General features: G+C 32.2%; 1 protein-coding gene across 1 annotated transcript in view; it reads right to left on the reverse strand.

Moving 5' to 3' along the window:
• The window catches only part of LOC145312647 (filamin-A-like), a 218,378-nt gene that overhangs the window by 60,612 nt on the left and 144,200 nt on the right, over positions 1-13,566 (reverse strand). The window contains exons 9-14 of the mRNA XM_080151908.1: positions 6,561-6,609; positions 6,088-6,160; positions 5,380-5,442; positions 4,757-4,848; positions 587-771; positions 219-344 (exon numbers count right to left, since the gene is read on the reverse strand). Of these exons, the coding sequence (XP_080008034.1) occupies positions 219-344; positions 587-771; positions 4,757-4,848; positions 5,380-5,442; positions 6,088-6,160; positions 6,561-6,609 (588 nt within the window). The remainder of the gene's footprint in view (positions 1-218; positions 345-586; positions 772-4,756; positions 4,849-5,379; positions 5,443-6,087; positions 6,161-6,560; positions 6,610-13,566) is intronic.

Genomic DNA, 13,566 nt, shown 5'->3' on the forward strand with positions numbered 1-13,566 from the left:
TTTGTCTGGAGCAAAAGATTTTAATAACTAAACCTTTTGGCTTCTCGAGGTAAGCTTCACATTGGTCCTCTGATGGTGGTTTTATACTTTTTTCTTTTAGAATTAAGTTTTGGAATGGTTTTAGGCTATTTTTTTAGCCCCCTCAACTTCTTCCCCTTTGAATATACAACCCATTCTAGGGGCATAGCCGCTAGTTAGTAATAATTAAACTAACTTACCAAAACCTCGACAGTAGAGCCGACCCTGCAGGGTTCTATTCCATCGTAGTCCTTCTTTGAGTTAGGCATGCTGCGCACGTAGCTTGGCGCACCTCGCACAGCCTCTCCGTCAGCCGTAAGCAGCACCTTAATGGATATAATATATGTGGATATTATGACAGTGGTAGTTTTGCCGTTAATTTAGCTTGCTAATATGAACAAGTAGGATGGTATTTGTTCATCCTATTCTATATTTTATGAATCTACTTTCTTTTATTTAAAGAGGAGCAAGGATTGAAATTAAAATTAATTTTCACCTTCCAGAGGAAGGATAGGGACATTTGACATTGAACTATGCTGCTATCTAAAGACCCCAAAAAAAAAATTACCTCATGCATACCAAACTCATGGGCGGTGAAAGCTCCCCGTCCCGCCCGCGGGTCAAAGTTGTCCAGACTGACTGGGCCGCTGGGGCCAGTCACCTTGGCGTCCAGCTGGTCAGTGCTCACTCCGCCAGAACGGTCCAGGTCAATTACAAATTCACACGTGTCCCCAACTTTGCATTTGTTTGCTCCTAGTTTTTATTATTTGTATTTTAGTTTAGAATTTATGCATGTTAGAAATGTTCTATCTAATTAAAACTTAGCATTGTGAAATTAGAATAGAAGTAAACAATGATATATTTAACTAGTTTTACCTTAAAAACTAACTCATTTGATTATTTCAAGAGGTAAAGTACCAAAAGACCTTCTTATCAAAATAATATAAAATCTAAGGTTAAACAAGGATGACAACATCCATAAAAGCGAAGCACTGAAACGGGAGGACAAACGGACATTAACACTTGTATAGTGTTAGAACTTAATTATCATAATATAAATTTATAAGAGTCAAAGCAAAATTGTAAGTAAATTTGTTGTAAAACTGCTTGATACAGGATAATTTTTATGGACATACTTACATTTTTAGGGCTTGATTATAGAGTTGCTTCGCTTATTACATTATACTTTGTTGTCCCAGGAATCAATATACCAAAAATCAGATCAATCCGATGATTTGATCACATAAAAATTTGTTGTTAAAAAGTAAAAAAATCAACATGTTTAAAATGGACGTACGGACATTTTGGTAATGATTATAGAGTTGCTACGCTTTCTAAATCGTACCTAACTACTAAAGGAATCACCATGCAAAATTTGAAATCGATAGGACAATTCTAACATGCCTAAATTAACGGAAAAAGCTATCCTTTACGGACGTACGGACGGACGGACGTACGGACGGACTGACCCTAATTATAGAAAAGCTTCGCTTTTAAAAAGGATATGAATCAATAAACAAACATGAAAATATTGTTGCAAACAGAAAGGATACAAAAAATAAATATAAGTATATGGATTGATAGATGGATTTCATACTATAGATTAGTAGACTTAAGTATTATTAGATAGATATATGTAAAATAGAAAACTTGATAGATAAATAAATATTTTAGGTTAACAAACTGACAGAAGATAAATAGACAAATAGATTTTCTTGATATTTCTTTTTTTAAAAGCGAAGCTTTTCTATAATTAGGGTCGGTCCGTCCGTACGTCCGTCCGTCCGTCCGTCCGTCCGTCCGTACGTCCGTCCGTCCGTCACGGATAGCTTTTTTCGTTAATTTAGACATGTTAGAATTGTCCTATCGATTTCAAATTTTGCATGGTGATTCCTTTAGTAATTAGGTACAATTTAGAAAGCGTAGCAACTCTATAATCATTACCAAAATGTCCGTACGTCCATTTTAAACATGTTGATTTTTTTACTTTTTTAAATAGCTTTTTACGTTAATTTAGGCATGTTAGAATTGTCCTATCGATTTCAAATTTTGCATGATGATTCCTGTAATAATTAGGTACGAGTTAGAAAGCGTAGCAACTCTATAATCATTACCAGAGCTGGATCTTTAAAAGCGTAGCCGTGGCCGTAGTCGTGGTCAGAGTTACAGCCACCAACCTAATAGCGATCTTTAAATCATATTAACCACGCGTTGCCGTGGTCACAAAAAAAAAATGCGATCTTTAAATCATATTGACAACGCGTGGTCGTAGTTGTAGCGTGGTTAACCACGCTAAAAGTGACCACAGTTCGTTAGTGTGGCTCAAGTGTGGCTACAACTACAGCCATGACTACGGCCACGGCTACAGCCACGCCAACGGCTACACATTTAAAGATCCAGCTCAGAATGTCCGTACGTCCATTTTAAACATGTTGATTTTTTTTTACTTTTTTAATAAAAATTTGTATGTGACCTAATTATCCGATTGGTCTGATTTTGTATATACTGATTCCTGGGACAACAAAGTACAATATTATAAGCGAAGCAACTCTATAATCAAGTCCTAAAAATGTAAGTATGTCCATAATCATTATCCTGTATCAAGCAGTTTTTCAACAAATTTACTTATAATTTTGCTTTGACTCTTATACACTCGCATTCTGATTATTCAGTTCTGACATTATACAAGTGTTAATGTCCGTTTGTCCTACCGTTTCAGAGCTTCGCTTTTATGGATGTTGTCATCCTTGTTTAAACACAGATAGATGGATAGATATATATTTCTGGATAGATAGATAGATAAATAGACAAATTGATATAATAAAAGGAAGTATTTACAAATCTAAACATAAAGATAAAACCTCAAAAGTACGTGATAAATGGATAGATAGATTTTGGATAGACAGATAGATAGATAGACAAATTGATATAATAAAGGAAGAATTTACATGCCTAAACATGCAGATAAAACTTCAAAGTACATTTTAGATGGATAGATAGATTTTAAGATGGATAGATATATTTCTGGATAGATAGATAGATAGACAAATTGGTATGATAAAAGGAAGTATTTAAATGCCTAAACATGCAGATAAAACCTCAAAACTACTTGATAGATGGATAGATAGATTTTTGGAAAGATAGACAGATAGATAAATTGATGTAATAAAAGGAAATATTTACATATCTAAACATGAAGATAAAACTTCAAAAGTACATTTTAGATGGATAGATAGATTTTAAGATGGATAGATAGCTTTTGGATAGACAAATAGATAGATAGACAAGTTGATATAATAAAAGGAAGTATTTACATGCCTAAACATTCAGATAAAACCTCAAAAGTACATGATATATAGATAAACACAGTAAAAAACAGACATATAAAACCTCAAATTTAGCGTCTGATTGTTTTTTAAACATAATATTTATTTTCTACAAAAATGCAATTGAAGCATGATTTTGAAGAAAACGATGAGAGAGAGAGAAAGGACAGACAGACAAATGGAGAAAAAGAGAGAAAGAATTAAATGGAATAAGAAAGGGAGAGAGATAGACAAGAGAAAGAGAGAGAAAAAAGAACAAAATATGGAGTGAGAAAACAGAAAAAGAGATTAAAACGTAAGCAAAGAGTGAAAGGAATAGATAGATGAAGAATGAGAAAAGTTTTTTTGAAAAGAATAAGAAATAGTTAAAATTGAAGAAAGAGTGAGAGAGGGAGAGAGAAAGAGAGAGTTAAAGAGGGAGAGAGAAAGGGATAAAGGGAGAGAGAAATATAGAAAAAGAGATAAAAATATACTGAAATGAAGGTCGTTAATAATACATATCTAATACAGTACACACTGCATACAGTATCTACGCAGCCCATTTCCCTAATAAGATATTTATCATGATGGATGTATTTATTATAGCTTACATTTCCATAAAAAGCAGGGGTCTAAAGGGATAAGACAATGGGGTGTACAACAACCTTTCACAGTTTTAGTATGTACTAGCCAATAAGGATTCAATTAAAGTCTCCAAAGTTTTAAACATTGGATATAAGTAACATTTATATTAATTACAATGTTCCAATCCCCTCTGCAATAACTACAATTTATTGTTGTTGTCCTACATATGGACCAACTTGTGCAAGGCAAATAAAAAATAGCCAAACCGCATAAAATTGTCCGCTCAACCGCATTACTCCACTTTTACAATTTGCGTTGCGTCCGCGCATACGGAACTATATTCTCATAGTTAAAATATATAAATAGCATGATATAAAATTTTAAACTATCACTCAAACCATAAACGTCCAGAGGGGGGGTAAAGGGGTGTTTATCCACCTCAAACCTTTGAAACCCCTCAATTCCCCCCCCCCCCCCCAACCCTCAACAATATAAAATACTTAAAATTGCCCCCCTCACAGTAAAAAGATTGAAATAGCTTTTTTACCCTCAAATCATTTTATAAAAGCTATCCTATCTATGAAGTATAGGGGGAAAAAACCAGGGCGAGAGGGAATTTGGACATTAAATTACACTGGTACACGACAATTTATAAACATATTGTTTCATTTAATGGTTTATACCTTTGAACCGATATGGCGGCACCAGTTTCATAGACACATAAAATGAAAAGCTGATCTTAATATAGACAAATTATTTCTCAACATAGGTAATTAAAAGAAAACAATTTAAGTGCTGCCAGAGGCCTCTAGGGACGTAGCCACACGTATCTAAACTAAATGTCCTGCCTAGTCTCATCTCGACCATATCTGCTGGTGTGTTCTGATCCGGGATCCACTGAAATTGTGCGGCCCACGCCATCACGCCAAGATACTCAACACTAGAACAAAAAAAGTAATATGACACCGAGCGGATAGGTTTAGAACTAAATTTAATTGACATTGCGCTCCAAATCAAAGTAACATTAATAATAAACTTAGTAAATTCTTTATGGCCACAGAAAGGCTGTTGATAGATATACCTGGTAGCAAAGGTTTTTGGAACCTGGTGCGTCCTACTATCTTAAAATGAGCATAAAATTAAATCTTTTCAATCCTGTTTTTCTAAGATCGTTTAGAAAACGGCGATATCTTGGCCGCTAATTCCAGCCTATAGCGGCGACAAACCGCCGTTTTATATTAACTGTAAAGTATCTTATTACATACTGTAAAGCTAGTTAATTGAGACATTTAATTTTTTAAAAATCGTCAAATTATTTTTATTTTTTTTCTTCAGATTTGTAACGGTAAGTAACGGTGCTACGACAAATGAACAACTTTCCTTTTGAGTGAGTATTGATATATCCTAAATCAAAATAGGCCAGAGTGGTAGGTAGGAGGTTTTATTTACAAAAACTAAAGAAATAACTTACCCTGGGTTTGCGATATCCTTTGCTTCTAAGACGGGGTTCACCCCCAATTTCTGTCCTCCCCTGTTGTATTTCAAATATTAAAATTTCTTTGATTTTACTTCTTTAGAGAGAAAAATTACTACAAAAAGTAAATAAAAAAGGAAGAATGTGTGTCTGTGTACCAAAAGATCTGGGTAACGTCTTGGCTGATTGAGTTCTCATTTAGAGTTAAGATTTTTAATGGTCTGAGACACTTTTAACATTAAGTAAACTATATTTGTAACTTTTAAATCCACTTAAAATAGTTTAGAACCTTTAATGAACCAATATAAAACTTTTTGTAGACTAAGTAGTCAAACAGCCAAACTAAGACACTCTGCTACTTAAGTTTCAATGATTAATTTATATCCACCATGATGAAAAACAATACTTTCCCGTCTGTAAATTAAAATTTACGGTTGGGCCGGATATCCGGCCATTTTCAATATCCAGCCGGATACCGGATATTAAAACTATCCGGTTACATGAGATTCGGCTGATTTTTTACGCTGGATATCCGGCCAGAACCGGATATCCGGTATCCGGCCCAAACTTATTAAAATTATTTATTAAAATGTTATCAAACTATCAGGTGGGAACCAACGAATCAAAATTCAGGTACCCAAAGTTTTAAGACAACAAACAAGATAACTTTGGGTACCAGTATGATTGTAATATTTTGTATTCCTGAGGGCTTTATCCAGGTTATCCTGCCAGTTATCTGGCTGGGTGCTGAACTCACGGGCTCCAGGTATAGCGCCACCTGGGACAGGTAAGTAGTGTTCATACAAAATAGATTAATTGTTTATGTATACTTCAACTTTCATTCATTGATTAATAAGACTGTATTTTTTTACTTAAAAAAAAACAGGGTGATATAATTCATCTGTAAAAAAAACAATTTTGTTATCAACCCTTCGGGCAAAAATGTTTTAATAAAAAATATCATTCCCAGAATGCTCAAAGTAAATTTGTTTAATTTTGGATATTATCAAACAATTATTTTTATGAAAGTCCGATAGATTTGCTAAAGGAATGAATTTGACTGAATAGTGAATAATTATGAAAGCAATAAATATTAGTTTAAATATTTTGAATTCAAGATTCTTTAATCTGTGAAATATTATTTTTGATTACTTTATATTTTTGTATGAACACTTTACCTTTGGACTTGACCAAGGCAGCCGCAGCTAAACCATCATTCCAGTCAGTCTGAAATTAAATTTATTGTTAGAATAGTTATTTATTGCATCGTATTATAATAATTGACAGCTTTCCGCGGATATTAAAATAAAAAATTATAAGAGTAAAACCAGTTTTGATAACTCTTTCAGATCTCGCTAACTACTTACTCGATTGAGTTCTCATTTTTAATGAAGCTTCATTATGGCTCCTGTATTGTTTTAAGGTATTTTTTTGCATTGCCCCTAGATGCTAAGAGTGTAGCCGATAGTGTGGTATATAGAATTAATATTTTTTGCAAATCCTGACCAAACATAAATTTATTTTTGAATATGATATGATACATAGTATTTTTTTTAAATTAAATACTACACAATACACATAAAACAAGTATTTTTTTATCCATAATACACTATCGTATCATATAAAAAAAAAGATTAATGGAGAAAGTGCTTCTTCCTGAAGATTAAATAAATAATGAAACTTTTTATGCCTACAAATACCAAAACGAATTATTTATCAATACATTGTTTCCTGCCTTAGTTTGTGTTACTTATAAAAATAAGCAAAATTGCATTTATGCTAAAATTTGTTGAAAAAATTTTCTCAACACAGATGTTTGAAATAGATTTTCATAGTAATCAGAAAAAGGATGCACTATGGTATAAATGAAACAAAATAATGGATATAGAATACGTGGATGTATTAACAGGGGGAGATTTGTCGCCAATCTAGGTTGCTAATATGGACCTCATTTAATGGTCAGTTCGTTCAGCCAGTAGAAGTGGAGGGGATGGGAAAAAAGTAGTTGGTTACTTTAGCTAGCTAGGAGTATCAATTTATTAGAGTACATAAAAATCTGGTGCAACGTCCAAGTAATCATATATCGATTAAAAAACTACATGATACTATTCACTAATCAAATTTCAATAAAAGTCCCCAAGGTTGTGAAGCCAACGAATAAGAAAACGTAAGTATAAGACTTTGGGGACTATTGTAATAATCAGCCTAATGTTCATCCACTCCCTGGGTTTAAAGTGTAACAAAAGATTTGGGTAGTTTTGGCTTTGTGGTTATTGTTTTTGGCCCAAATACATCCTTAATCAGCTCAATTATCTTTTTTTTTCTACATTTGAAAAAATATATTTTTTCTTTCTTGCTTTTTATCAGGGATCGACAGCAGCGCGTAAGTCGCACATAAGCCTCAAATTTAAACCGTTTGTATGCTTTCAATTTTTAAAAAGAAGGATTACCATACTAAGGTAAGATTTAGACTTCCAGCTGAATTTTTAAATTTTTAAAAGGTTGATTTCCCTGAGGCTTACAAGCGGCTGATATGCAGCTGCCAAGCCCTGGATTTTATCTTGAATCATTAATTGGAATGATTAACATTTAATTCCAAACTGTTTTTTTATAATTATCAGTTTATGATTTTTAAAAAACGCCTAATATCGTGGGTTTTAATAGTGAAGATACGCTTTAATTCACTTTGGCCGTCTGTCCGTAATGTTGATTGATTGATTGAAATTAACAAATTCTAAACTTCAAAATAATATTTGTAATCTACAAAAGTGGTTATTTTGTTTATCTCCTTCAGGGATGTGCATAAATTGTCTTATCCCTTCAGATCCCTGTTAAATTTATATTCTTTTATTATATAACAATTGTAAGCTATATTTGATAGATTTTATCATAAAATAAATCAATTAAAATAAAAATATTTCTATAAAGAAAACTTATTCGACCTTGAATTCTTTACAAAAATATACCAATCTGATAATAGATGTAAGATATACGTGGATATATTGCCCAGGGGAAAATTTGTCGTCCATTTTGATTGCTAACATGGACCTCATTTATTGGTAAGTAAGTTCATTCAGTAGACGGAGGTGGATTGGGGATATCGTCATTTTAGCCTGCTGCGTGTATCACTTAAATAAAAAAGTACATGAAAATCTGGTGTAACATCCAAGTGATAATATATCCATTTTAATAAATGAACATCTTTATAAAACGGGTAATACTACATCTATGACAGCTACAAATAGCTCGACAAAAAAATATCAATTTTTAGAGGAAGGGGGGGGGGGTGAGCTAATTTTAGTACATGGGGGATAATAAAGTTTTTCGCCTTACATCTTTGTTAGGGTAAAATATATTGTGGATAGTAAAAAAAATTTGAGGGGGGAGTAATTTTATGTTATTAAAATATATCAGGTGCATTGAAAAAACCAAGAAAATTCTTTGTGAATTATTTTCTTAAATAAAAGTAATAATAAAAACTTTGACTGAATATAGAATGGAAATAATAAAAATAGAAACAATGTTACGAATAAAATTTTTCCAATTGGTAAAAACGCTTTATATCATTCATTTTTATTTGATCTTTGTTTCTTAACGTTCGTGTTACCACATTAATTATCATATTTTATGACAAAAATTAAAATATTTATACCATGTTGACAGTTGTAATAAAGCCTAGGCTATAAACAGTTAAAATTGACCATCATTTCAATAATCATTTTTAAAGGAATTTTTTTGTGGTGTTCGTTTAAAAATGACAAAATTCATGGTATTTTTATTAGCGCAGCTACATCCTTATACTAAAGTAACAGGATGCTTGTGTGTATGTGTGTTTGTACCAAAGGATCTCGCTAACCGCTGAACCGATCGGGTTCTTCTTAACAGGGTAGCTTCTCATAGGTCCCGGGAAGGTTTATAACTATTTACGGGGAGGGTACCACCACCCTCCCATGAGAAATCATGAAAAATCGATTTAAAAAAAAAAATTTTAGAGACTTGATCAAAACATTGATAGGTATCGTATAGAATTAAAGAGAGACTGGAACAAAAAAAATTTAAGTGCCACTAGAGGCCTCTAGGGGCGTAGCCGCTAGTATTATTTAAAGTATATCTGAAAGTCCAAATGCCAAAGAAGGATTAATCCACACATAAAAAAAGTTTAATCAGAATCCCCAATGACGATAAACAAAGTTACCCCTTCTGTAGATTACAATTAGTGGTTGAAACTTTTGTATACCCAACCTACTGAACTAACCCATCTCAATTACACCAAAATTGAACCAACGTTATTCTAAAACTTTGGGGACTAGTATAATAAACAGCCAAGTGTTCCTTTCCTTCCTTGTAACGCTACTTTGTTTTTTTTCCTTATAAACATTCAAATGTTTTTAAATTTTATAGCCTTTCTTGGACAATATACAAACACCTAGCTTTTTGGCTACATAAAAATTGAAAATGCCTTTACGTTTACCGTCAAATATTTTTATAGGTCTTTATACCAATTTACAATTTAGCGATGTCCATGTGTGTGTGTGTGTGTGTGTGTGTGTGTGTGTGTGTGTGTGTGTGTGTGTGTGTGTGTGTGTGTGCGTGTGTGTGTATGTGTGTTTGACCCCTCTGGTAAATTTACAGTACTTACAATAGAGTTAGTACTAGAGGTACATGTAAGGAATCCGCCTGCCTATCTACTTATGTAATTCAAGCTCCTACGGGCCCCCTAGGGTCGATTTATCCTAGGTACTCACCCGCAAAATAGTTATAAACCTTCCCAGGACCTATGAGAAACTGCAACGTAAAGCTGAACCATATTGATTCAGTGGTTAGCAAGAACCTTCTCCAGATTTTAATTATATGATGTAATAGTTTAGACATATTGCTAGCTTGTATCACCAAATAAAGCTTTCATTAAAGTTCCTACTGTTTTTAAAGCCAACGAATGAGAGAATATGAGAATTATAAAACTTTTGGAAAAGAATGATAATAAGTTAAATTTCCCCTCCTCCCTATACTCCTATACTTGTGCTACACTTAATCTTATTCGTGGACTTCAAAAGTTGTTAAATCATTATTGCGTTGCAAAAACTAGCAGTGTCCAAACATTTTCTCCAATAATTTCATTAGCATAAGGGGTAATTTAGTTTATATATAATTGAGGGTGTACATAAATTTAGCGTCCATGGTCTTATCCCTTTAAATCCCTCCATCGAAAAAAAAAGAATTACACAAAGATTAAAGGCACACAAACACAATCGATGTATTGTTACTTGGATATTGCACCAGATATTTATGTACTCTGATAATGTGATGCTCGCAGCTGCCTAAAATAACGATAACCCCCATCCATCCCCTTTACCCTATCCCTTCCTCTTACTGGATGAATAAGCTGACCAATTAAGAGATCCACATTAAAAGGTAAATTGACGAAAAATTTTCGCCTGGCAATATATCCACGTATATTTTATATCCATTAGAAACACACACAAAGATTAGGTCTAAAAGTGGCCAGAATTTAAAATCTCTACAAATTCCTTTATGTTCTTTAAGATACAATTGTTCAGGAATAAAAAATTAGTAAATTATCTGAATATACAAGAATAAGTAACTGCTAAACACTGAAAAGATATACGGGAAGGAACTATACTTTACACCACTCAAGAGAAATCGCCCCTAGAAAAAAAGAACCCACAAAAAATGAACTTAAATCATACTGGTACCCAAAGTTCTCTAAACTAGACATTTCATCTAATCCGTTGCATAAAAAAAATATTTTGCCATCAATAATTCTAATCAGTGGTAATTTTTGTAAAGTCAATTGTTTTATCCCTTACCACCCTTTTTGGGCCATTTTACCCATCCTTTTATCCCGTAGGATACAATTGTCCCCCATACGAATGTAAATTATCTTTTTTTTAACAGGGATCTTAAGGGATAAGACAGTAAATAATATATTGAAACACTCCCTCAATTACCCCTTCTGTACAAAATTCAAAATTATTGGTAGAATTGTTTGAACACTGCTAGTAATAAGCAAAACTTTCATATTTGTTCTGCCAATCAATGCTAGTATCAATGCAATGTGCGTTTATAAAGCGTATATAAAGGGGCCAGCATAATTTACAACCAAATGTCCCCTCCCTCCCTCTCTGTCCATAAGATTGTAAATTATCTATTTGGTATATAATACTGTCAAAATACACTTTGGTGACCGAGTTTTTTGCAGTCTACGACCATCGTACTATTATTTCTTTTTAACAAATACAAATTTGTCTATAAGTAGCGTAAAAATAAAAATTTTCATTTAACAAGGATAACAACATCCATAAAAACAAAGCTCTTTAAACCATTGGTCGAAAAGATTTTACTATTAGTTTGTCCACATCCCAATAAAGAAATAAAAATAACCAAACAAATGACAGAACGTGTATATAAAACTTTGGCCCAGTAAATAAAGTCCAAAATCCCCCCCCCCCCTCTTCTTCTAAAATTCATTATAAAAAGTTATTTAAAGTATATACTCAATGTTGATTACAGTAAAAAGTGATTTATTTGCCACATGCAATTCGCCCATTTAAATAATTGTTTTGGGACATTTTTTGGAGCATAGCTACTCCATGAATTACTTTAAAGATGTATTGCTATACCCAATGATGTATAGAAATCATTAACAAATTTAGGTTTGCCAAGAAGAGGCTTTGATTGTCTATTTTTTAAATGTGGTTGGCCTTCTACACCATCGCAAATACAACAAAACTTGCAATAGATCAATGAGAGCTTTTTCCATAGAATTATAAACTGTAATCTTTCCGTTTACGAGATCTTTCCTTACACATTTATTTAAAGAAATAACTTTAACTTACCTAAAGTAAAAAAAATAATTAATATGAATTGAATTTAAGAATCTTCAAATATTAGATCACTATTCTTTTTATAATAAGTGTTTCTTTAAACTAACTAAAAATGTTACAGAAAACAGATTTTAGTAGGTCCTAGGATGGTTTTAGGTTATTTTATTTTCATATTGAAGACCTGGCTTTTCGATTACAAAGCCGCTAGATGGTAGGGACGTGGATGCTAGTAAATACATATATTGGAGAAATAAAGACAATTTTCAACACTCTAATAATCAATGAAAAGAAAGGAACAGTAAAGCAATGTATAGAAGTGTTAAGAATTATATTGTTCAATAATTATTTAAATTTGCACTGATGAAAAATACTTTTTTATGCATAATTGCATCAATACATCACAATTGATGACTAACACTTTTCATTTGGTATGCTTACATTCAAACTAAAAATGACAAGCTAATTTTTTTCTTCAAATAATCAAATTGTGGGTAGTATTAACTTTTGATATAGAGCAAATATTATTTTATTTTTAAATTTATCTTTGAATAAGGAAATCAAAGTTGTATTGCGTCATAAGATTCAGAAAACAATACTTAGTATCTAAATAATTTGTTGTGATTTAGTTGTTTAGAATAAACGCTAATCTTTATGTGTTTACAATATTATGCAACCATAGGCAGTAAGTTGTCTCTCAGAAATCAAAAATGATAAGACAATGGCCAATAAATTAATTTACATCTCAAATGAAGATAAACAAAATTAGCCCTTCTTTAGATTCTAATTTGGGATAGAAACGTTTGGATACTCATCTCAATGAACCAACAAGTCCCCAAAGTTGTTAATCCAACGAATAAGAAAACTTTGGAAACTAGTGTAATAAACAGCCCGATGTCCTCTCCCCCCTTGAGTATGAAGTCACAAGTCCTATAAAGATTAGTAAATGGAGAAATATTATATTCATTCATATAATAATTTATTTAGACATATTATGTAACAAAGTCTTTGTTTCGATAAGTTACGTTTTGATGGACCTAATTCAGCAATAAAAAATAACAAAAAAGTTTATTATATTTACATGCGGCCATTACACTTAAGTTATAGAGCAGCCATGCTGTAAGAAAAATGCCCATTCTTTTATGAAATCATCAAATTGATTTAGTCATTCTGTAAATACATAACAGATGTTTTTTTCTTAAAATATTTCCTATATCTTTTTACTATCGAAGCTTTTCTATAATTAGAATCACTCCGTAACGGTTAGCTCTATTATATTATTTATATATAATAAAATTGTCATATCGTTTTCAATATTTGCATGATGAATCCTATAACAATT

This window comes from Acartia tonsa, chromosome 2 (assembly GCF_053477335.1).
Source record: "Acartia tonsa isolate MP-2025a chromosome 2, ASM5347733v1, whole genome shotgun sequence".
Classification (NCBI taxonomy): domain Eukaryota; kingdom Metazoa; phylum Arthropoda; class Copepoda; order Calanoida; family Acartiidae; genus Acartia; species Acartia tonsa.